General features: G+C 34.8%; 1 protein-coding gene across 2 annotated transcripts in view; it reads left to right on the top strand.

Annotated features, from left to right (window-relative positions):
• The window catches only part of Atf6 (activating transcription factor 6), a 241,778-nt gene that overhangs the window by 179,971 nt on the left and 34,371 nt on the right, over positions 1-27,436 (top strand). For both annotated transcript variants that reach the window (XM_027922484.2, XM_071618244.1), the window contains one exon: positions 2,587-2,671. In XM_027922484.2, the coding sequence (XP_027778285.1) occupies positions 2,587-2,671 (85 nt within the window). The remainder of the gene's footprint in view (positions 1-2,586; positions 2,672-27,436) is intronic.

The following is a 27,436-nucleotide window of genomic DNA, read 5'->3' as shown; positions in this document are numbered from 1 at the left end:
GGAACTCGGCCGCTCCGTGCTTGGTGCATGCTCTGATAAGAGCAGGCTCCAAGAAGCAGTTTCTGTGGGCTATTTAGCACTGAGCCTGAGTCATTTGTCTGCAAGCCGCAGGCGAATGGCAGCCTGAAATTACCCGTTCTGTGGATGAATTAGCTGCGATCAGTCGAAAACAGGGATGGTGACGTCAGCTCTCCAAGATGGTGGCCGCTGGCCTCCTCTGTGGTCTGACCGGTGTGGAGAACCGAATTGGACCGCTTCCTTCCCCCGTCTCAAACCCAGAATTCAGCACTGAGTACGGTGCTTGCACAGCTGGCAGAAGCCCACAGAAACTGCAGCGCTGTATCCCTGCGTCCCTATCTCCTCGTTTCCCAGCGCGCGCCGCAGACTCTAGCCGCGGGGAGATTTGCCGAACAAGCAGGGTGACCCTCCGTGCGGACAAATCTCTCGCGTTTGAGCCCCCATAGCTGATCCTCGTGCGATGGAAATCCTTCCTCCAGATTCCGGAGTACCCCACTTTTGCTGGAAATTCCTAACAAGATAGCCTTTAGCCATCCTGACTCGTCATTCTCCCGCACAGTGACGCGGCACACGGGGGCAATGCACTCCCCTCGCCGCCATCTTCCGATGAGCCTGTATTCTAAATTAGACCTTTATGTTTATACATAATAGTTGGATTCATCCTGACAAACTCATACATACATCATTGTTTGTATTCTTGATGACTGCCAATCTAACTGGAATAAGGTGAAATTTCAGTGTAGTTTTGATTTGTATTTCCCTAATTGCTAAAATTGTTGAACATTTTTTCACATATTTGTTGGCCATTTGTATTTTTCTTTGAGAAGTATTTGTTGAGTTAATTTGCCCATTTATTAATTGGGTTATTTGGGGTTTTGTTTGTTTGTTTGTTTGTTTTTGGTGTTAAGTTTTTTTTCTTTCTTTTTTTGTATTTATATATAATAGCAGAATGCATTATAATTCTTATTACATATATAGAGCTTAATTTTTCATATCTCTGGTTGTATGCATAATATACTCACACCAATTCGTGTCTTCATACATGTACTTTGGATAATAATGATCATCACATTCAACCATCATTAATTGCCCTATGCCCCCTCCCTTCCCCTCCCACCCCTCTGCCCTATCTAGAGTTCGTTTATTCCTCCCATGCTCCCGCTCCCTATCCCACTATGAATCAGCTTCCTTATATCAAAGAAAACATTTGGCATTTGGTTTTTTGGAATTGGCTAACTTCACTTAGCAATATATTTCTTGGTGTTAAGGTTTTGTTTTTTTTTTAGTTCTTTTTATATTTTGGATATTAATCCTCTGTAAGAAGAGTAGCTAGCAAAGATTTTATCCCATTTTGTAGATTCTCTTCATATTAATCCTTTCCTTTGCTGTGCAGAAGCTTTTTAATTTATACCATCCCATTTATTAATTCTTGGCATTGTTTCCTGAATTTGAGGGGTCCAGTTAAGAAAGATGTTTCCTGTGCCTGTGTGTTGGAGTGTTGACCTCATGTTGTCTTCTAGGAGTTTCGAAGTTTCTGGTCTAGTTCCTAGGTTTTTGATCTGTTTTGAGTTGAGTTCCATGCAGGGTGAGAGATAAGCATTTAGTCTCATTCTTCTACATATGAATAACCAGTTTTCCTAGCCCCAGTTGTCAAAAAGGCTATCTTTTCTCCAGTGTATGTTTTTGGCACCTCTGTCAAGGATTAGATGACTGTAAATAAATGGGTTTGTCTTTGTGTCTTCTATTTTGTTCCATTGGTCTACATGTCTGTTTTTATGCCTGTACCATGCAGTTTCTGTTACTGTAACTCTGTGGTATATTTGAAGTTTGGCTGTGTTATAGTTAGAGCTATATAATTGTGCTAGACATATATTTATGATTCTTTAAACTCTTCTACTAAGCTATATGCTTTTTAAGGGTAAGAACTATACATCATCTTTAGCATATGCCTGTCACAAATAAATATCTAATGTCCTGGCCACTTCAAAGGGGCAAGACTAAGCAAGAAAGGTACTAGGCCCTTTCCCTGCTTTAAGCAGAACTTCTCTTTTACATATTAGTAATTTTGGATAATATTTTAGAGGAAAATTTCTCTTTTAAAATGGAGTTTGAAAATGACTGTTTAGTGGGTACACAATTTAGTATTGTGTAATATTATTTAGTCTAACCCTCATCATTTTACAGGACTGGAAAGTGAGACCCAGAAAGGAGATATATATATATATATATATATTGTCCAGATCTTACAGCTATTCAGTGGTGGAATTAGAATTAAAACTCCCTTTCCTGACTGCTTAAATGACACTCTTTATAATATACTGAAGCATATGTATTATCAGCACCCATGAGTATTCCCCAAATTCTGCATAACCCCTGGTAATGTACATACTCAGTAAATGTGTATTGTATTAATTAATGAATGATCTTAATTACCTTTAAGCCAGGTCCAAATAAAAACTCATTTTCATGATCCCAATGAAATGTCAACTTCATAGAAAGCCTAAATTTGGCCTGTTCTAGTGCTGAGCCAGTTGTTATATATAACAAATTATTCTTTGTTAATTTTAGGATCACCTACTGTTACCAGCTACCACCCATAACAAGACCACAAGACCAAAAATGTCAATTGTATTACCAGCAATAAACATAAATGGTAAGTTGAAATTTCAGTTTATAAACATCATGAAATTCCTGTGCTTAACCAAGATTCTCTGGATTAATGGAAAGACATTTGAAGTGTTCAGTTGGGCAAGTATAACTCCATGCATTATTTTTTAAACATTTTCCCATGTTTTTCACAAAATGTTATTTTTAAATTCCATTGTTCCTATATTTTTAAAGAAAAAAATAGTTCTCTTTTATTTACAAAATTGGGAAACAGCATTTGACTGCTTTCTGTTGGGAACCTTTCTAGTCATACCTGCAGTATAAGAAGTCCTTGTTGCCAGGTGCAGTGGCTCATGTCTGTGATTTAGGAGGCTGAGGCATCAGGATCAAAAGCTTAAGGTCAGCAACTTAGTGAGACCCTGTCTCAAAAAGAAAAGGGGTAGGGCTGGAGATGTAGCTCAGAAAAGTCCCTGTTGTGTTCTGACAGTGAGTTTGTAATTAAGTTTTTAGAATTCAAAACAGTTTTCTGTTTTACCTAAATGTTGACATGATTCTAGATCAAATAACAAAAGCCTATTTATGTGTAATCCGTAATATTGATGAGTTTGATATTGATAGCGTCACTATGGCATTTTGTTCTATGAGTACTGGGTATGTAACAGAATACAAATAATGCTATGATACTTTGAGGCTATTGAAAAATGTCAAGGTGTAGTTTACTTGCTTATAATCTAGAAGGAAAAACAAGAACAAAAATCATTGTCCTCCAAAGAGAAATTCCTGTAAGTAATATACAAAGTACTAAAGAACTGTGGTGAAGGAGAGATTACTTCCAGCTGGGTTCTTCATGAAGAAGAGAAATAATTTGCTTCCAGCTGTGTGTAATAAATGAGCACAGTATATTATTGACAATTTGCTCTGACACATCATATTAGCCTTATTGAAATAGAAGAGTTGGCCTTTCTCAAATCCATTTGTCCATTTATCTGGCATAATAAAACTACTAGTAAATTTTCTGTCTAGTGATTAGAATCTGATAGTCTATGAGGAAGACAGAACTAACCTGCAGTTGAATCAGCTGACATTTCTGATTAATGATCATGATTAAACCATCATATACCACTATAAACCAAACCACTGGATTTTGACGGGAGATTCTAGGTAAATTTCATAAAATTTTGTCTTTATAGAACAGATTTTTTTTTGTATATTTAAGACCCTAAAGGACTATATAATTTCATGAGCTACATACAGACCGCTTAGTAGAAATATTTAGAAGGCAACCTATGGACATAAAATACAGTTTTTCTGTTAAAGCATAAAAAAGTTTTGACATTTACATAGTCTTAAAAATATTCAGAAGAAATTTAAGGGGAAAAAAACTATGATATTAGGACAAACATCTCTTTTTCAGTAATGCCATACCTCTAAAGTTATTCATGGAATAATCATATTTTTACTTGAAGAAGGACTATATATTCCAAAATTTCTGTATCTATACTCCAAAGATTATACTTAGGAAATCTATTTATTTACATCCCATAGGTATCTGTTTCTGTGCTTGAACTATAAGAGTTAACTTTGTTCAGCTTGTGCTCAGAGAGGCTATTTTCTAAATTTCATCAAAGCAGAATTTACTTAATTTTATTCCTCTGATATTGAATTCTTATGCAAGAGAATGCCTGGTTTTGTTTTATAATAGCTGTCCATTTATATTAAGCCAAAAACAATAATATGCTGGATTCTTTTTATCTTGGCTAGGAGACTAACTTTTGAAGATGAGTTTTTCATGGATTTGGAAAATAAAGTCATTAGAGGATTATTTCCTTTTTAATCTGTTCCAGATTCTTTGTAAATAAATTTTTAAATATTTTTTCTTTTTAAGATATAGTAAACTATTAGGAAAATTGAGATTCAAATTTAAGAAAGATTGATTGTGAACACACCAAGTTCACATCCTCAGCTTCTTCTCAGAACAGTCCCTTCACCTTTTTGCTCTAAGGATACTTCCCAAATTGGAACCTGATTTTCTTTCCCTACCTCATGTACCTCAGAGCCCATGGGGAGAAAGGTGGATCCTTGTTATCCACTATAGCCTCCAAATTATTTTTCTTTCTTTCTCCTTCAGTTCCCCTAACATCTTTCAAGTATATAATATCAGGGTTTTTTTTTTGTTGTTGTTTTTTTGTTTTAAGCCTTTTTGTTGGTGTCACCTACCCGACCTTCACTGATGACTCTTCACCACTGCTTTTGACATCTCTTTGTGTAACTTGAACATCACATAACAGTTTCATCCAGTGCTCTAGCCTTCTTTGATAGTCTTTTATGCTCTGCCACCTCAACCTCCCATTCACATGGTTATAATCTAGACCTTATCATCATTATTATCACAGAAATGTGTGATCTTTGTGTCTAACAAATTCACTTAAAAAACAAAACAAAATTACTCTGATGTTGCAATACTGGAATTCTAACAGTGTTTTACTTATCTTCCTCTCCTCCTTTAAAAACAAGTGTTTTCATGGAAATGTGTTAATTATGCAGAATGCAAGCAGTTACTAGAAATGTTTTCTACACAGTTTTCTTCATGTACATCATAATTTCAATTTGTTTTTCACAATCTAGGGTTGTTGTTGTTAGCTTTGCTGATAATTTTATTTCATAGTCACATTGACTTTGAGCTAAATTTCATTGGGTTTTATGACTCTCAGCTACATCGAATTACACATTTTGAATGGGTTCTTTCATATAGCAGTTTTAATGAATGAATGATGAGACAACATTGGAACAAGAAACAAAGGGTTAAACTTAGATGTGGTTTTGTCCCAGTTTAGCCATGTTCCTTAATGGAAATAATAACATGCTTTTTTTTTTCTGTGACAATTCTTGTTTTTGGTAGGAGGAAGAGTAGTTATTGAAAATAATAGTTAATATCAAAGCCATGAGTCATTTATGATCAACTTTAGAATACTTACAGATACACATATATTTTCCAAAACACTTGTATCGGGACCCTTTTCTGAAGCCAAACTCCCTCTGGGATCTTCTCACACATCCTACTCTTTGATGGTTACTTACTCTCTTACTTTAATATCTACATTCCAACTATTTTCTTTCCTCACAAATCTCTAGTCCTTTGACCTGACCACCTTTTCTGTCTTTCACATCATTAATGTTCATGCATTCCTCATGATTTCCTAGCCTAGATTCCATGGTTTCTTACTATCAGCCCTCTTGCAGACTCCTCTTACTCCCTGCCTCCTATCTTCATAGATGCCACTTGCCCGGAAACCCCTCACCACCACCACCCTAGTTAAACCCATCTATTCTTTTTATGCCTGCTCTCAGTCAGCTAAAAATAACTGGAAAGTATCATCCAATCAGGACAAGCAGATTCACTTCAAATTCAATACTGCTATTCATTGCTACTAAATTTACTTTTCTCCTCCCTGAAGCAAGATTTTCTCACCTTTTCTTCTCTAATCTCCAACATCCTTTCTTCCTCCTCCCCTCAGCTGATGAACCCACCAAAAGCTTCTTGGAGAAAATGTCATTATGCAAGAGCTATGTCATTTTTTCACTACTGCCAGCCTACCTGTATCTACACACACAAACTTTGCTTTGCCTCTAATTTCACTGAAAGAAAAAAAAATCTCTCCTTTGGGGTCTAAATCCTGGCTTTTCTGCTTACCAAATATGTATTGTTAGGCAAATAAATTAACTTTTCTGTATTTCAGCATCCATCTATAAAAGGAAATATTAGTAATATCTTCCTTTTAGTGTTGGTATGAGAATTAAAGTTCTTTAAATAGTACCTATTTTTTGGGTGAGCTGCTGTGGTACCACCATTGTCATTGTCATCATCATTGCCTCATGTAAAGTGACTCCTTCCTTTTTGGGCCCTAAATCTTAGCACTTCTCACAGTTTCAAGACTGCCCCTGCATTTATACCCTTTTTCTACTAGAAGATCAATTTCTTTTTCTCTTCTGGATCATTCCCATCAACATATTAAATGTCTTAATATTACCTTAGGAGACTCCTTGACTCCACATCCTATTTCTCCACTACTCTTCATGGGAAAATTTTTGAAAGAGTTACTTGTACTCACTTCCTCCACTTCATTATTTATCTCTAATTCTCACTTCTGTTTACTCTTTATCAAGAATTTTCCCCTTCCATAGGGGAAATGAAATTGAATTGAAATTGAAATGCTCTATTAAAACAGTCATCAGTGACCAGTAAAAGGCACAGCTCCATTCTCATACTCAACCTCTCAACAGTATTTGACAAAGACGCCTATTGTTTTTTTTTTTAGTCCCCCAAGTTCTTATCTTGAAAAATTTCAAATCTATAGAAAAGTTTAAAGATGAGTACAGTGAATATGCTGAGACACATTGCTTAGTTTTCACCAGTTGTTCACATTTTTCTACATTTGCTTTATCTCTATCTACACTCACATTTTTTAAAATCTACACTCACATTTTTTTAAATCTTGAAAGTAGCTGATCTCCTAACTCTTTATCCCTAAATATGTCTTGTACAAAAAGGACATTCTCTTACATAACTACAATAAAATGATTATAACATACATACACACACACCATATACACACAATATATATATATATATATATATATATATATATATATATATATATATGCTTTTTTATCATTCAAGATCCAAAGATCATACATTACATTCACTTATCTCTTTCATGACATTTATATTTTAAAAAACTGGACTTATTGAGGATTGGTGTATTTATAATAAAACCTACCAGTTTTGTGTGTATCATTTAGTGAGTTTTGGCAAATGTAAATCATTGTAAAATCACCACTTCAGTCACAATATAAATATTTTTATTACTTCGAAAAGTCCCCTCATTCCCCTTTCCAGTCAGTTCCCTCTTGTATATATATTTTTTTACATTCCCTTCTTTACTGAAGCACTTCCAATTTTTTTAGGCTTTCATGATACCATGGTTTGTCTAGTTGCCCTCATATTTCTCCTCAGTCAGCTTAGCCAGTTTCTCCTCCTCAGAGAGAACAGGAATTTTATTTGTTATGTTTGCCCCTTATCACCATATCCTCAGCATCTAGAACAGTGTCTGGCATAGGTCACATTGCAAGATCTCGAGGAGCTGTAATCTGTGTTAACTCCTGTAATACTCACCTGCCAGCTAAGTATTGTCTTCATTTTATAGCAGAGATATTAAGCCTCAAGCCATGTACACAGCCAGTACATAGCAGAACCAGAACTTAAATACATCCTGTAAAATATCGTCTGATTAGATATTATGTTGTTGTTTTAGTATTAAAGATGGATATGCAAGTTTTGAAAATATTTGGAACCCTAAAATTTCAGATAGATATTTATACCACTTTATCCCTTTGACATATTTATTATATGCACTCATTAAGAGTAGTATAATACAATATAATACAGTGTTTGGAATTTGACAAACATGTGCTTGTTGAATAAAAGACTAAGTTAAGTAAGGTAAATTTTATTTAATCATTACTTTGAGGTCATTTGAAAGATTTAATTTTTTGTGCTTAGTAATATTTGGCAAGCACAGTTGTATCATTTAGAAATGTAAAATAATTAAAATGTGTACTATGCCACTTTTATAACACATTAATTGATATTTAAAGTTCACAAGAAAGAATGAATTGAAATTATTAACTTTATTTTTAACAACTGTTCTACAAACATGTTAAAAGCTTGACCCACGGGAAATTTTAATCCTATAGAACCCTTCAAGATCCAGAGATAGATTTCTTTGAATTGTGAGACAAATAAATTTGATAAGCTATATAATTTATTAATTATAATCTGAAGATATAAGTTATATAGGTACCTATATATTGAAAGAGCAGAGACTTGTGAGGCTATTCCTAACAGCAGAATTTTTCATCTGAGCAATATAAGGGTTTAAGAAAGTTGAATAAAATATATTTTATGTCTTTTCTGAATCTAGAAGTTACATATACCTTGGAAATAATAATGAATTATTGGTGATCCCTTTTTCTCTCTTACTAGAACCTGTAGAATTTTAGAGAGGATGGAAAAAGGCAAAAAGTAGAGACACAAAGTCAAAATTTATAGAGCACCTGGTTTATGTAGTACACTGGATGGCAGTATATTTGGGAAGAGTAATTTGATTTTCCAGTTTCAGCAAAGTAAATTACATTTCCAGGTCAATGTTTGGTCTTAAACTCAGTGTATGATGATTGTACTTTGTAATTTTGAACTGTGGAAAAAAGTTTAAGAATTCGCAAAAGAGAGTAGGAAATGGGCATAAAATTAATGACATTTAGATATTACCAGTCGCATCACTCTGTGATCTCTGTCAGTTTTATTTTTGTAATATTTTTGCTCTTCATTTTTATTAATTATTTAAATGTCTTTCTTTTGCAAGAGAGTTGAAAACAGGTTAATGAAACTGCAAAGAAAGAAAGCCTTTCTTTGGGAAAGTATTCATGCTGAAGATTATTGAAATAAAATGCTATGTATATTTTTAAAAGGATTTTAAAACATGATTGCTTGCTTAGCCAGAGAAATGGATGATGAATTAAAAGCTGTTACTGTTTTTTTTTAAAAAGGATCTGGAAGTTCTGCTTCTAGTACTTTAAATCAACATTTCCTGCTTTTAGATTATTTCCATTTTGCTGTGGTAAAACTGCTCCTTTTCCATCTTTCACTCTTGATAAATAACTGACCAAGAAACAACACAGAAGAAACTTTTGGGTTTATTTATTTCCACATTTTTTATTGGTGCATTATAGTTGTACATAATGATGGGATTTGTTGTTACATATTTGTATGCACATACAATATAACAATATAATTTGGCCAGTATCATTTCCCAGAACTTTTCCCCCTTGATTTTAATTTTTTAATGGTAGCTACTTTGTATACATTTTCATCAGGGAATGAACCTGATATCAGCAGATATATTTCATCATTTGACTATGTGTGTTTTTGATTTGCTTTTACTCTTCTCCTTCCCTCTGTAAGCCATGTAACAGTTAGTGTGGTATGTGAATAATAAAAATGAACAATCCTGTTACCCTTGTTCTAACATGTTATTATTAACAGTCCTAGCAGATGAACAAATGAGTACCAGACTAAACTGTAATTATACTTAATCTCAAAGTAGTTTCCATATAAGGAAGATCTAGGAGAATCTACTAGCAATGGTATGCAAATGCCAGTGCCAGTGCCAGCACATGAAACACATTTTAAGTTGGAAAGCCCAGAATAGCGGGGCAGGAAAGAAACCAACTGAATAAATGTGTTGGTTTTAATAATAAGAGAATGTTGATACAACTGCTTTTTATGATTACAGTTTTGTAGAAGTGGCTATCCCAAAGCAAATGTATTTGGGAACTGTCCTATTTGTTCTGCCCAATAGGCTAGTTGCCTAGCAGACTGAGATTGGTATCCTTTTACTCATATAAGTTTATTTCTATTTAGAGACCTGCAGTTTTTCTTTTTTTTTTTTCTTAAAAAATTTTAGCCTTTCATTTTTCATTCCATTTCATAGTTACATCCAAAAAGACTGAGTAAATTGAGTCTTCTCTTTTAACCATGCTCTAACTTTTAAATACATAATCATAATTGTTGGGGCTGGGGATGTGGCTCAAGTGGTAGCGTGCTTGCCTGGCATGCGTGAGGCACCTGGTTCGATTCTCAGCACCACATAAAAATAAAAATAAAGATATTGTGTCCACCTAAAACTAAAAAATAAAATATTAAAAAAATAATAATCATAATTTTCAGACTTTTGACTCATTACTAAAACCAGTAGTAAATCTAGTCTGTTGACACATACCAGTAATCTCAGTAACTCAAGAGGCCGAGGCAAAAGTATCACCAGCCTCAGCAACTTAGTGAGACCCTTTCTCAAAATAGAAAATAAAAAGGACTGTGTATATACACAATGTAATATTATCCAACCATAAAGAAGAATGACTTTATGACATTTATGGGTAAAATGGAAGGATCTAGAGACTATCATGTAAAGTAAAATAAGCCAATCCCCAAAAAAGGGTTGAATGGACTCTGATACCTGGATGCTAACACTACAAGGAGTGGGGGTGGGGAGAGAATAGAAATTCAGTGGATTAGACAAAGGGGAATGAAGGGAAGGGAGGGGAGATAGGAACAGGAAAGACAGTGGAATGAATCTGACACCACAGTGAATCTCAACATCGTGTACATCCACAAGACTGGGATCCTAATTAGAATAAGGTATATTCTATGTTTATATATTATGTCAGAATAGACTCTACTGTCATATATAACCAAAAACAACAAATAAAAAATGTAAATGTATTAAACTTCCTAATTCAATAGGTGTGGGGGGGACAAAAGACTGTAGATATATTTCAGTGGTGTAGCGTTCCCCAATACTGAAAATAATATAAGATAAAATAGTAGTAAAATTCCCACACTGAGAATTTCCACTGAGGAAAGGAGAAAAATCACACTATGCACCTGAAAAAAGTTTATTTTTATTCTCAAAATACAGACATATATTTATTTATTAATGATTACTACAAACAAGATAATCAGAATTAACATTTCTACTATACAAATTCTGGTAAGTAATACCTTTGTAAGGACCTAAGTTTATATTTTGAGCTCTTGGACTGACTTCCCTGTTTTCTACTGACAAGATCATCATAGAGTCTAATTCAAATTATCTTTAGAATTTGGGTATAATTTGGTTTAAATCCTCAGAACTTTTTGAAGATCACCTGCCACCCCACCCCATTGATGCTAAGATACCAGATGGACCTGGACCAACAGAGATTATTTAGATAAGTTCTAAATTGAACACACTATACCAATTAATTTTTTCTAAGAAAAATCAGTTAGTACCTGGTACTATAAATTCCCCAAACCTACAATATAGAATGAAAATTTATAAGGATATGGTAGATAATAGAATTTTAATGACTAACATCAGTTGGTAGTGATAAAAAGTTGAAATAAAGATAAAGGTTGGAGTGGACCAACTGTAAAGCAATCTTCAAATCCGAGTATAAGATAAGAAGAGTGAAGGGCATTTAATATATTGAAAAGCCCACAGCAAAGAACCACAATGAACCAATCCAGTTGCAACAATCCAGTTGTTGATTTAAGAACTTAAGAGTACTAAGGACAAGATTGCTGAAATTCTCTTGGCTTTTCTCAGACAATCTGAAAATGACTCCTACAAATCAAGTCATCAAATTTTGTGTTCCAGGTAGGAAAAAGGAGGAAAGTTAGTGTCTATCAGGAAAACAAACATTTTTCAGAAATTTTATAACAAAGTTCTTTCCTATATCTCATTGAGGATAAACTGTGTCAAATGTTTAAGCCTCGCTTCAGGGTAGGCTCAGAAATGTAATATTTTTACTAAGCACACTAAGAACTGAAAAAAGTTCTGTAGTGCTTTTGGTAAGAAAATAATGGATTTTGGGTGGACAAATTAGCGGCTGCTGCTTGCTGTAGCACTCCATGATGAACTGAATAGGGGTTGGGCAAAATGTCTGGGAGGAAACAGTAAAGAGAGGATTAGTGTTGAAAAAGGAAGAGAAGTAAATGTTTATTGCATTGCATGGGATGTAGTCAGATAATTTGGGTCACTAATGAATGAAGAAAGTGACTATAAGCTATAAAACATAAAAATAACACAATGAAGATTCTGTTAAGAGACTGTTAAGCTGGGTACAATGGTGTTGTAATCCCAGCTACTCAGGAGACCGAGGCAGGAGAATACCAAGTTTGAGGCTATCCTGGTCAACTTAGTGAGACTGTGTCTCAAAATAAAAAATAAAAAGAACTGGGAAATAGCTTAGTAGTAAAGCACACCTGGGTTCAAGCCCCAGTACTGAAGAGAAAGAGAGAGACTATTAATCATTAAAATGTACTAGGAATAAATGAACTAGAATAAATTTGGGGAAGATGAACTAGGAGACATTGCAGTAATTTGGGGATGAGGATCTTAAAGTGTGGAATGGACAGAAAGGAAAAAAGTTTTAAAAGAAATTTTGAGAGAATTTGTTGGAATTTTACTTGGAAGCTGATGGTATATGAAGGAGAAAGAATGAAAAGTTGATCCCATGACTTCAATATCAAGAAACTAGTACTGCCATCAAATAAATGGGTAAAATTGGAAGGACTGGTGTTAGATTTAAGTATCTTGAATTTGAGATAGCATTGGGGAAATTTTAATGTGACTCTTGTGAAAGAATACCACTAAGTAATTCTTTTTTTAAAAAATAGTTTTAGGTGGACACAATATCTTTGTTTTATTTTTATGTGGTGCTGAGGATCAAACCCAGTACCTCGTGCATACTAGGCAAGCATTCTACCACTGAACCACATGACCCCAGCCCCACTAAGTCATTGAATGACAGATTCTGTTTTTTCTTTCTGCTTTTCTTTTTCTTAGATATTACCAGCACCCCCTCCCCCCATAGACTAGTGTTCCCTTCTGTCCCTTGTATTGTTGTCTTGGATTCCTTCTTATTCATTACCTCAGTACTTTTGCAAGACACAAAGTTTAAGGAGATGGAGGTGGGCAGCAAGAAATAAGGAGTGGGGACCTGAAGGAAAAAGGAAGAAAGCTGAACTCCATTTCTTTGCTTGTTTTCCCTGGGCTTGCTTTCTTTTCTTTTTTTTTTTTTTTTTTCCTTTTCTTTCTCTTCTCTTCTTTTCTTCCTCCCTCCCTCCCTCCCTCTCTCTCCCCTTCATTATTAGTAAGATTAACCTCTCTACATTGTTGTAGTGTCCTAACAGGTCTGCCTAATTTATTTTTATATCTTAATCTCTATAATTCAGCCTGCATATTGCTACCAAATTTAATCGGTGGGCACAGCAGCGTATGTCTGTAATCCCAGCTGTTCAGAAGACCAAGGCAGGAGGGCAGCAAATTCGAGGTCAGCCTTGGCAACTTAGCAATACCCTGTCTCAAAATAAAGTTAATTAATTAATTAAAAGAAAAGCTGGCCAGGCACGGTGGTGCATGCCTGTAATCCCAGTGGCTCAGGAAGCTAAAACAAGAGGATCACAAGTTCAAAGCCAGCCTCAGCAATGGCAAATCGCTTAGCACCTCAGTGAGATGCTGGAGATATGGCTCAGTGGTTGAGTGCCCCCAAGTTCAATCCCCAGTACCAAAGAAAAAAAAAGCTGCCCTTACATACTGCTCTTATTATGTCATTCTCAAGAAAGTCAAAGGTTGAATGGTTTTTTTTCCTCAAATATAGAAACTAGAGAGAAGTAAGGAATTAAAAAGGAGAAATCTCAAAAAAGTAAATGGGGGAACAGTAGAGAAGGGAATCAAAGGGGGAATAGAGGGAAGAGGAGGAAACTGTGGAGTGAAATTGATCAAATTATGCTAAATCCACACAAGAATCTATAACAGTGAATCCCACTTTTATGTATAAGCTTAATGCACCAATTAAAAAGATAAATAAAGGAAGATCAGAGTAGAAGAAGGGAATCCAGAGGGGGTGGGGAGGGGAATGAAATGGAGCAAATTATGTTACATGCATATATAAATATATCACAATGAACCTCACTGTTATATATAATTATAATGCACTAATTAAAAAAAAAAGAACCAGCAATAGATCTTCAGTATTCATGAGATGAAATCCAAATACCTTGATCTTGCATCAAGATATCTTCTCAACTCAGACTGCTCTACCCACTGTCTCTTAAAATCTATATTCATTAGTTCATTCAAAAATACTTAATTCACTGGGAGTCTATGCCGATCACGGAGGATATCAGCATTGAATAAGATGTACACATTTCCTACCTCATGGAGCTTTTAAGTAAAAAAGGCAGAAGAAAACAAGCAGTAACAACCCAAACACAATTACAGCTTGTGATAATTTGGAGGAAAGACCAAAGCCTTGATGAAATATAATGTGAAATCAAGGTGCCTTGATGAAATATAATGGCAGGAGTGAGGAATAGAAAGGCCCCTTTTGATTGGATGAGGAGGAGATAACAGTTAAACCAAGACCTGAAGGATGAGAAGAAGAAATGAGAAGAGCCAACAGGTAGGAGATTCCAAGCAGAAGGAGCAACCAGAAAGCAGAGGGCCTGAGGCAGGAAAGAACGTGTTATTTTTAGAAATTATCAGAATATTGGGGAGACCAGAGTAGAAGTGGGTTAGGAAGAGAGGATAGTGATACAAGAAATGGTTGAGGAGATGAGCAGGGGCCAGATCACAGGGAGTTGTAGGTCATGGTGAGGAGTTTAAATTTTTTAGTATAATAAGGAGATGCTAAAGAGTCCAAGGTAGGGAAGCAAGGTGATCTGATTTATATTTAAAGAGATCACTCGGGCTGCCTTTGCACATTCAGTGTACATATCCTAGATTGTCTGACCTCTTTCCTCTATACCGCATTTCCCTTGAAGATCCAGCTGAAATCCTATCACCTCTATACAATTTTTTCTCACTTCTTTGGGCCACTAGATTTGAATAGGTAGTTTAGTAATCTTTCTTCTGCTACACAACTATAGTCACCTCTCATTATCTTAAACTACCTGAAGATAATCACTTTAAGTGTGTTATATTGTTCACATTTATCACTGTCTCCTTCTCACCATCCCATACCTAAAAATGCTGTGTAGGACTACGGATATAGCTCAGTGGTGGAGTGCTTGCCTAGCATGTACTAGGCCCTGGGTTTAATTCTCAGTACTGGAGGAAAAGCAAGGTTACATTACTTAATTTTCACTAAAATTTTTACCATTTTATTATTCAAATGAAATAGCTGTCCTGTGAAATCACATCAGTGTTTGTAGCAGCTCAATTCACAATAGCTAAGCTATGGAACCAACCTAGGTGCCATTCAACAGATGAATGGATAAAGAAAATGTGGTACATATATAAAAGGCTGAATGATCTCTCTCATAAGTGCATGCTGACACACAATAAGGGGAAGGGAGGGAAGAATAAAAGTTCATTGGATCAGACAAAGGGAAATGTAGGCAAGGTAGGGGAGATGGGAATAGGACAGACAGAGGAATTAATCAGACATAACTCCTATGTTCGTGTATGAATACATATTAGTGTAACTCCACATCATGTACAACCACAAAAGTGGGAAATTATATTTCATGTATATATGATATGTCCAAATGCAGTCTACTGTCATGTTTAACTAAAAAAGAACAAATTTTAAAAAGGATTAAAAAGACTTACAAAAAAATAAAAAAAGGAATAGTCATCCTGTAGCTGTATCTTGCCTCTCTCATTTCCTCTGTCTTCCTTTCATTTGTTGAAGTCATCAGTGTATCTTTTTGGGGGGTATCAGGGATTGAACCCACGGGCACTTACCTCTGAGCCACATCCCCAGCCCCACCTTTTTAAAACATGTTTTATTTAGAGACAGGGTCTCACTAAGTTGCTGAGGCTGGCTTTGAACTTGTGATACTTCTGCCTCATTCTCCAGAGCTGCTGTGATTACAGGTGTGCACCACTGCACCCAGCCCAGTGTATCCATTTTTAACTCTTGTCACACCATTAGGTTTTCCCCAATTCACATAGTCTTTTCTGAATTCTTTTCTATGAAGTAAACTTGAAAATAGTGTGTGTGTGTGTGTGTGTGTGTGTGTGTGTGTGTGTGTGAAAGCAGGGTTAACGATAGAGTTGCCTTTATATACTTGGAATATTATCACTTTGCTGGGAATGGTTGCTGCTTTGATGATTTATTGATAGCTGCATAGGTAATGTTTTCTGTGAAAGTTTCTTTTTGTATTTGTTTTACTAATTAATTATCTAATCTATAGGAACCTTCTTAAGACCTCAGAGATTTAGATGACAGCAGCTTGCATTGTGCCTTCTAAGATATTAGTACTTCCTTGACCAACTGTACCTAATTGACCTTCAGTGTCTCTTTTGCTTTCAGTGAGATCATTTTCACTCTTTCTCCCTAGTGGCAAAAAAAAAAAAAAATCTGTTTCTACTCAAACAGATGGTTTAGCTTTCACAAATAAAAACTAGAGATTGGCATCTATTTAAGCCAACAAAGTTGGTTTGCATCTCCTACTAACTTGAAAATCTGAATTATTTTTTTCTTTTATATGTATTAACTTTTTGGATTGGACTTTTCTTTGTACTGGAAAAGTACAAAGAACCTTGTACTTTGTCAGAATATTGAAACCATCTCACATAGTCTCAAATTTCTGTTTTCCAGAAGAATTGCTTAAAAATCATAGGTTCAACTCCTCTGTGTATTCTCTTTTGCAGTGTTACCAACTACAAACACTAGGGACCTATTTTAGTCATCTCTTTCAGTGCTTCGACTAAAAGACCCAACCAGAACAACTGTAAAAGAGGAAAGGTTTATTTGAGAGCTCACGGTTTCAGAGGTCTCAATCCATAAACAGCAGACTCCATTCTCTGGGACTCATGGCAGAAGAGTGTGGCAAAGGGAAGCAGCTCAAGTGTTGATCAGGAAGCAAAGAGAGAGAAAGACTGACTCTACTTTCCAGATACAAAATATATATCCCATAACCACTCTCTCAATGAGCCACTTCCTCCAGCTATACTCTACCTGCCTCCAGTTACCATTCAGTTAATCCATCAGGGATTCATTCACTAATTAGTTAAAGTTATAACCCAGTCATTTCTCCTCCAAACTTTCCTGCATTGTCTCATACCCGAGCTTTTCAGGGACACCACATCTAAACCATAATAGGACCATAACTTTCTGTGAAGTGTTTCATATTCTTTCAGCACTTGCATGATTTCTTTGTTATTTAAGACATCTGCAATCTGGGGACAGGGTGATGGGCCAAGCATCATTTCAAAGATGTCAAATATATTATAACTTTTGTTCATATTAGGAAGTATGCTGCCTTTTGAATTTTTACAATAAAGGTTAGAGAGTCCTAAGAAATATTTCTCTTTGGTTTTTTTAAAATATATAATATTGAAATTGAACATATAGATTGTTGATTAGATATTCATGAGAGAGAACTTTGATATGATATGAGAGCCTGGGGTAAGTGAGGGATTCAACCAAATGTCCAAAAAGATATTTTCCTCTATATTCATTATAGACTTTGCAGAAACAAATGCATGCCTTAAAGATAAGATTTAGATTAAGTAACTGGACAAATGTGAAATGTAAAATCATTACTTGGAAAGGAGTTGATTAGGAAGACCATATAAGCGGTTTCTTAGAAGATATCTAAAGCCCATCATTCTGAATCTATGACATAGGACAGAACCTTATGGGAAATGTGATCTACTTGGCATCATTTCAGTATAGATTAAGACAAAAAAGATTCATTAATATTCATATATCCAAACCATAAAATATTAGGATTGAAAAGGCTTTAGTATAAAGTCATCCCTTCCAGGTTTTTTTTTTCTTCAGTGCTAGGGATTGAACCCAAGGCCTCACACATGCCCAGCAAGGGCTCTGCCACTGAGCCACATCCCTAGACCCCCCCTTCCAGGGTTTGGATTCCCTTCTGCAACATTTTGCTCAGTGGCCAACCAGATTAGATATAATCACCTCCAAGGATAAGAGACTGCCAGCTTTAAATAGCTCTGGCAAATTGTAAATTGTTCCTTTTCAGTCTTCCTTACTATACTCATAGACCCATAGGATTATATATGAATATAATTTTTCTTCCACGTGACATTGAATACCTTTTAAGTCTTCACATACTAAGATCTTCCAGTTTGGGGAAGTTATTTTTCTTGTGATTTGGTTTCATGGTGATTTGGTTCTGATCATTCTCTTCTGAATGGGTTCTGCTTTTTCACATTTCTTAAGAGAACTGATGAATGCTGAGCACAATGGAATCTCCCCAGATTCTATGTAGTACATTTCTGTTGGTGAAATCAAGGTTTTTTCCCTATTAAATCATGTTATCAAATATAGCCCATAATGTTTTCACATACATTATTACCAAGACATTTTCTTCCTTTTGTCTGCTGATTTGAATTCTTAGGTTAAAGTTTCTTACTGAAAAAAACATTCAGGGAAGGGTTCCCTAAGTCCATAGAATAGGTTACACTCTCTTCCTCATTTCATGTGCCCAGAATACTCTGAACTCCTTTATTTTTATAACATTCATTTCACTTGTAATCAGTTTATTATGTAACTTCTCTGCTAAATTGTAGACTCCTAAAGGTTAAGGACCTTATTTGCTTAAGTTTCTTTGTTGCTCCTAATGCCTTACAAAAATAAGTGCCTAGTACATAGTAAGTGCTCTAAAATACTTGTTGAAATGAATCAAATATATATTATCTGTATAAACCAGGCATTATCCTTTGTATTCCAGAAAAAAATGTAATTGAATAAACACACACACACATACACACAGAGTGACATTTGAACTGAATCTCGAAGATTGACCAAGTAGCTGAGGCATTCTAGGTATAGGAAACAGTATAAGTAGGAATATTAGAGAGAGAAATGATTTTAGCCTATTTAGGAAATCAAAGTAGGATTCATGTACATTGGCATTGAGGGTGTAGATAAAACTTAAGAGGCAAGGAGAAACAGGTTTGCAAAGTCCTTATTTGACACAGTATGGAATTTGGTTTATCCTATGAATAGTAGAGAGCTACTAAAAATTTTTGAGCAGGGGAGTGGCATAAATTATATCATTTTCAAAGCTTTCCCTGACAACAGCATAACAGATAGATTAGAAGATTATCATCTAGAAAAGGAATGTTGTACTTTATCTAAAAAAAGGATTGTGTTATGTTAGTTATCTATTTTTCTATATAATAAATTATCCCCAAACATAGAAGTTTTATAAAACAAACATTTCACACAGTTTCTGAATTTCAAGAAGCTTAGCAGGGTGATAGTCCTGGTTTCTAAGTCTCTCTTGAGGTTGCAATCAAGATGCTGACTGGAGCCAGACATGGTGGTGCATGCCTATAATCCCAGTGACTCAGGAGGCTGAGGCAAATTCAAGGCCAGCCTGGGCAATTTAGCAAGACCCTGTCTCAAAATGTAAACAAGGTCTAGGGATGTAGCTCAGTGGTGCAGCATCCCGGGTTCAATCCCCAGTTCTCCCCTCCCCACAAAAAGCTGGCTGATATTGAGACTGCATCTAAAGGATTTGCTTCTAAATTAACTCACGTATTTAGGAGATTTCAGCTTCTCACCATATTGGCCTCTCACTGGGGCTGCGCATGACATGGCTTCCCTGAAAACAACTCTTAATCCATGAGAATAAGAGAGTGAGTGTGAGAGAGTGAGCTCCTAAAATGCTTAATCCTGGAAGTTACATACCATCATTTTTGCTGCATGCTGTTAGTTTTATAGACCAACCCTGGCACATTGTAGGAGGGGACTGTATGAAGATGTGAACACCAGGAGTGGGGAATCATGCAAAGGTGTCTTAGAGGCTGCCTGCCATGCTGGCTTGTATATAGAGTACAAGAATACTGCACATTTAAGCCATCCTATTAGTCAGTCCTCCTAACTTCCTATTGCCTAGAGTAGGTAAATAAAGAATTTGTTTAACTGAAAGGTAAGATAGTTAAGACTCCACTATAAATGTTAAGTAATGGTTATTTTGCAATCACTATTTAATTTATACTATGAAATATAATTTGGTGTCATATTTGCTTTTATGTTGTAATATAATTGCAGTTTAGTTTTACAGAAATTCAGTGCATAGCACTATGCTAAGTAATGTGTGGGTTCAAAAGAAGACTAAGATTGATTTTTGCCACCAGAGAGTTAATAAACTTACTGGGAAGTAGAACATATGTAAGTGATAGAGAATCTTGGTACTGGGAGGAAAAATAAAGGCAATCTAACACAATAGCCTCATGATACAAATAAGAAAACAGGTTGAGGAAGGTGAATGAATGATCCAACACAGCTACTAATCAAGCTAAGAACAGAGCACAAGCCTTTAGATCCCTAGACAGAGAACTTTAGTTAAATTGGAAAGGAAATTTGTATATATTACCAAGCATATTCTTTGCAGCTATCATTTTTATATTTGAAAGCAAAATGACTTATTATTTGGCATGGGGAAAGGTGAAACATAAATGTGTTAGTAATTTCTGTCTTCTATTGGAAGACCAACTCATTCTGTCACTGATTACTCTATGACTTTGAGCTCAATTAAAATATAGGAAAAAATAATGAGTAGTCCACATATCGCTTGCAGTTTTTCAAAGAAAAAAACCACCCTAATTGGCAATGAGATATTTACATAAATGTTCCCATTTTAAAGTGGTAATATACAGGATACAATGAGATAAAAATTATCAAGTGAATTATGGGTAAAAATAGTATGTAAATATAAACTACACCATTGTAATGAAAGGATAGAAATAAATAAAATTAAGCATTTATAAGATTTTAAATATTTTGGAAATTTTTTTAGAAAAGTTTCTTTTTCACCATTCACTCCTATATTACTAAATAGTTTTTGGTTGCAAGTATGGATTCAGTTCCCTTTTTGTGCACCCTCTATGTAAGTTAAGTATATTACTGGGTTCCTTAACATATATAATTTGCATTTAGTCCTTACAAAAGCCTCTATGGGATATGCATTATCTCATTTTCCTGTTGAGGTGACTGAGAAATTCAGAGAACCATAATTGAACTTTCTGTATGGTCTTTGCACACAGTTTTCTGTAGACCAAGTGCTAACTTTTAGTAGTGTCTTCAGCCTTTCCCTTAAGTACCATGTATGACTACCTGAAGACTAAGTAGTTTACATTACTAGTACACTAGTTTTGCTACTATAATTTCAGAAGCAAAGCTCCTGTGTTTATGTTCTAGTCATCTGCCATATTTACTATTAAGCACAAATTTGGCATGATGGCCAACAAAGAAATGAACTATAAGATTTGCTCACAAGCAAGTTTCTCTGGAGTTTCCTTGATAAGTCAGAAAGACTTTATTTTTCACCACTGTATTAAAATATGAAGAAACATATGGGAAACTGTAAATTATAATTTTCTTGGCTTTTTAAGGTTAACTAAGATACTTTTTAAAAATAAATTAATTCCATACAAATTTAGCAGACATCAGTTTCAAAGTTTTCTTACTTTTTCCAAGGCATTTAAACATACAAAAGCCTTTATATATATTAGTTGTTGATGGACCTTTATTTTATTCATTCATTTATATGTGGTGCTGAGAATTGAACCCAGTGCCTCACACATGCCAGGCAAGCGCTCGACCACGGAGCCACAACCCCAGGCCTACAAAAGCCTTTTAAAAAAATATTTTCTATTAAGTAAATATACTTTCATAAACTAGCCCATCCCAGACCAATAAACCAGTTTTTTAAATTTATATATGACAGCAAATGCATTACAATTCTTATTACACATATAGAGCACAATTTTTCATATCTCTGGTTGTATACAAAATATATTCACACCGGAGCTGGGAATGTGGCTCAAGTGGTAGCGGGTGCGCCTGGCATGCGTGCGGCCCGGGTTTGATCCTCAGCACCACATACAAACAAAGATGTTGTGTCCGCCAAAAACTAAAAAATAAACATTAAAAAATATATATATATATTCACACCAATTCGTGTCTTCATACGTGTACTTTGGTTAATAATGATCATCACATTCCACTATCGTTTCTAACCCCATGCCCACTCCCTTCCCCTCCAACCCCTCTGCCCTATCTAGAGTTTGTCTATTCCTCCCTTGCTCCCTCTCCCTGTATCACTATGGATCAGCCTCCTTATATCAAAGAAAGCATTCAGCATTTGGTTTCTTGGGATTGGCTAACTTCACTTAGCACATTGTCTTCTCTAACTCCATCCATTTACCTGCAAATGCCATGATTTTCCAATAAACCAGTTTTATATTTAAAATAAAATATACCATTTAATTGTAAAAAAATAAAGTCTGTCTTCTCATTAATAAATTTACTGTCTATGTTTCTATAGATGATATTGTGTATTTTCCAAAGAAACCTGGCTTGCACTGAAACAGAGATTGCTAATATGATTCATTTAAAGAATTTGGGCTACAAACATGAAAAATCTCCTGCCCCCCATTGTGAGGGTGCTTAATATTGCTGTTTTCACATTCTTGCAGATGTACTATCCTTCTGGTGTCATGTTTTCCCTTTTATTCCAGGAAGTCTTGTTTTTTTTTATACCGTAAAGTGATTAGTGCTTTTATAAACAACCAAACCACATATATTAAGCAATAATTACATGTTTTATGACCTGAGAGATACATAGTTGAAAACTATATGTACTATCTCTGCCCCAGATAAACTCATAATATAGTAAAGCATTTTTATTTCTATTTAATAATTTGAATCAATCAGTTTTTCTTAGTTTCGAGTGACAGAAACTAACTCTGGATAACTTAAGTTGAATTTTTAAAGGGTCAAAGGATCTGACTTGGAGGTCCCTTAAACAAAAACAAAGCCCCAAATTACACTACAGAACTAACTGATCATACACCATGGCTGAAACCACCAATATCACTGATTCTGAACTTAACTTCTAGAACTAAAGCCACAGCTGGCTTTTGCAACTAGATTCCCACAGCAACTCTGCCATTTTACATCCCCACAGTTGTGCTTGAGAGTTCTGCTTTCTTTACAACCTTGACAGCGCTTGTCATTATCTGTCATTTTAGATATAATCAAACTAATGGGTGTGAAGTAGTATTTCATTGCCAGTTTTGATTTGCATTTTACCAGTGGCTAGAAATGTTGAGCATCTTTTCGTGTGTTTATTGGTCATTTGTACATCTTCTTTGAAGAACTATCTATTCAGATTGTTGGTCCATTTTAAAATTTTTATTTATTTTGCAGTACTAGGGAATGAGCCCAGGATCTTACACATGCTAGGCTGCCCATGAAAAGTATCAGAGCTACTTTTCATCCCAGAAGAGTCTTGATAGCTTTATGGCCTGGGCTAGTGCATCTGATTGGAAAAGCCTAAGTCACATGCTTGCAGCCTTGTTACAAGGAAGTCTGGAAAATAAAGTATCAGGTATTTTACACTTGCATAGTGGAAGGTGGAAGCCTCCCTTGGGAGGAGGTCTCTAAATCTAGGAAGGAAATCTGGTGCTAAGTGGTCCAAAACTTCTATCAGCAGTATTTTGAATAATCAGAGAAGTTTAAACACAGCAACCAAGAAGCAAGAAACCGAAGGAAAAATATAGTGAGTTTGGCCTTGATGTCCACAAAAGAAGAGAAACTATCTTTTTTTCTTTTTGGACAAAAACACAGTCAAAGGCTAATAATTTGTATTCTCAGAAATTTTAATAAGATCCTAGAGAATATAACCTTTATTTGAGGGCCATTGGACTAAGCAGGTCTTAGAACCGTCATCTCTATAATAGGTAAAGTTTCAGCATAATGTACAGGGAAACAACCCATACTTGGAGACAAAACCCTTACTCCTCACCCTGGTTATCCTTTAACAAGATGTGTTCCTCGTTAGCAAGTAGTTCAGTTAGTTCCTTTATTTATAAAATGAGAAAGTTGATATAAATCATTTTAATATCCCCCTCTTATCTCTCAAATTCTGTTACATGTGCATGATAGGCTATAGATAATTACTGTCTTTTTTGAAGTTGGTTGTATGTTTTAGAAAGAAAAAATAAATTATGAGCTTACTTTTTTATGACAGTAAATTTCCATGAATCCAAAAAATTCGATCTCTACCTCCCACTTAGTGTTTTTTTAAACAATTGTATTTTCCCACACAGTACAGTTTGGGCATTCAAGTTGCAGCAGGGGAAATACTCATTGAATTTGTCATCATTGTTTTTGGCTTCTTTCTTTATGAGAGCCTTTTTCATTTCTTAGTATTCAGCATCTGAAGATTAAATTGCCTTTATGATAAGGAATTACAAAAATAATTTTATTTCAATATGAATACAAGGCTCTTCACATTTATTACAAAGTGAAAAATTCTTGAGACTTCCATATTAACAGAAGTAGCAAAGTGTTCATTTAAATAAAGTGAAGATGTAACTTTGTACAGAGAAAGGTTGAAGGAGCCATTTGGAGACAAGGATGTACTTCCATTGCCTTCAGGAATGACTATACTCAAATGAGACCAGAAGAATTCAAACTACACTATATTTACTTTAATAAAATCGTCTTTGATGTAAAAATTTTAGATCTAACACAAGATTTTATTTCTGAAATAATCTGAAGGACTTTATTATAAAAACTATTTCGTTTAAAACATGTTCCTGTAACATGGCCTCCAAGAATTAGTTCTAAGAAAGTTTAATGTTTGTTCTCTCTTTAAAAAGAAAAATTATTGAATTACCTCTAAACTATAGCCCTTTACTAATAAACACTACTGTTAAAAAGTTCTTATAGCTGTTGGGCATGATGGTGCATGCCTATAATCTCAGCAGCTTGGGAGGCTGAGGCAGGAGGATCACATGTTTGAGACCAGCCTCAGCAACTTAGCAAGGTCCTCAGTGAGAACTTGTTTTAAAACAAAAAATAAAAAGGGCTGGGATGTGGCACAGAGGTAAAGCATCCCAGGATTCAATCCCCAGTACCAAAACAACAACAACAACAACAACAAATAATTCTTACAGCTATATAATATGATATCTTTACTTAAACTTAAAGGAAATAGAGAAAAATTGGCTAACATCCCTTTATGTTATTAAAAACTAGTTATTGGGTTGCTTTCTAGTGTCTTTTTCACATTGAATAATTATTTTTAAACTTTGTGAGCCTTATTCTTTTTATACTACTTTTTTAAAAAAAATAATAACTTTATCAAGATAATTCACATCCTATATTTTACCCATTTAAAATGTACAATTCAGTGGTTTTTAGTAAATTCACAGACAGCACTGTGCAACCATCACTACAGTAAATTTTAGAACATTTCAAAACTCCTAAAAGAAACTCATTCCCTTTAGCAGTCACTCCCAGTTCACCCTGCCCCCACCTCTGTTAACCACTGATGTGCTTTCTTTTTCTATGAATTTGTCCTGAACTTTTCCTGTAAATGGAGTCATACAATATGTGACCTTTTGTGTTTGGCTTCATTCACTTAGTACTTAATGTTTTTAAGGTCTATTCATGTTGTAATATATATCAGTTTTTCATTCTTTGGATGAATAATATTCTCTTGGTATTACTGGGTTGTACAATAATTTGTTTCACTTTTTGTGTAATTGCCAAACTGTTTCCCACAGCAACTCTGCCATTTTACATCCCCACAGTTGTGTTTGAGGGTTCTGCTTTCTTTACATCCTTGACAGCACTTGTCATTATCTGCCATTTTAGTTATAATCAAACTAATGGGTGTGAAGTAGTATTTCATTGTCAGTTTTGATTTGCATTTTACCAGTGGCTAGAAATGTTGAGCATCTTTTCGTGTATTTATTGGTCATTTGTATATCTTCTTTGAAGAACTATCTATTCAGATTGTTGGTCCATTTTAAAATTTTTATTTATTTTGCAGAACTAGGGAATTAGCTCAGGACCTTGCACATGCTAGGCTGCCCATTTTTTAATTGGATAATTTGTCTTTCTATTATTGAGTTTTAAGAGTTCTTTTTATATTCTAAATATAACATATATAATTTGTATATTTTTCACTTACTCTGTAGTTTTGTCTTTTTTCTTTATCTAGCAAGGCCTATTTTTGATTTCCTGAATCAGGAAATTTTGGTTTCCTGACATTCTGCTAAATTTTTTAGGCATCTGTAGTTATGAAGTAATCTGCAATGAATACTGTATTCCTTGAAAATACAACTGTACTCTAATTTAAGACTTTCATAGAAACAACATAGATTGTTTTACAACCTCTACTACCCTAAAATACAGGGTTTTGTTATTGTTGTTGTTGTTTTTCTTTTCTTTTTTTTTTTTTTTTTCAGTTCTAAGGAATTGAACATCTTCCACTAAGCTACATCCTCAGCCTCTTTATTTTTATTTTAAGACAGGGTCTTGCTAAATTGTCCCAAACTTGATAATCTTCCTGCCTTAGCTTCCTTCCCCAGTCTCTGGGATTATGTATGCTTGTGTCAGTGAGGGACCCAATATTGCTCTCAAAAACATTATTTTATTAAAGAAAGATCAGTAGAATAGAGGGAAGGGAAGAGAGGATGGAAAGGGGAAGTAATGGGGACTGAGAGCAAATTTTATCCATGCTTTTATAATTATATAAAAATGAGCCCCAATGTTATATATAACTAAAATGAACTATTAAAAATTATTTTACAGTTTCACTTTTTATCTATTATAAGCCTATATTTTTTCAGATTTGAGAATCATTTACTTCTGTCTTTATATTTCTGCCTCTTTTAAACTGAAATTTTTAGTTTCTGAACCAATTTTTTATTTATATAACCTTTTAATTTTTTTTCCTGTCCTCTCCAAATTAGCCCTTTCAAGCTAATTCTAATCTTAGTCAAAGCTTAAAAAAACTATCCAAGCAAACTTGTTATTGCTATTATTCAGACAGTTTTAAGTGTCTATTTGGATCAAGTGTTAAGAGTTTAACTTCCTTACTTTATTAAAACTTATTAGTAGCTCAGTGTGTCACTTAGATGTCTATGTAATAAATCATCCCAATACTTGGTAGCTTTATTTATTGTTTCTCAATTTTTTTGAGAAAAAAAATGTAAATTATCAGGGTGACTCTGTCCCAGGTCTCTTATGAAATTACAAGCCACACCTCATGCTATAGACTTATTAAGAAGGCTCAGTTTGGGGAGGAAACATGCTCACTTATGTGGGTCTTGGAAGAATTCAATTTCTTCTAAGATGTTGTACTAAAAGCTACAGTTTCTCACTGGCCTCACTTATTTTCTTCCCTCATGAGCCTTTC

Source organism: Marmota flaviventris, chromosome 10 (genome assembly GCF_047511675.1).
Source record: "Marmota flaviventris isolate mMarFla1 chromosome 10, mMarFla1.hap1, whole genome shotgun sequence".
NCBI classification, from domain to species: Eukaryota; Metazoa; Chordata; class Mammalia; order Rodentia; family Sciuridae; genus Marmota; species Marmota flaviventris.
Note: the sequence above shows the minus strand (reverse complement) of the source record. Positions and strands in the feature narration are given on the sequence as shown.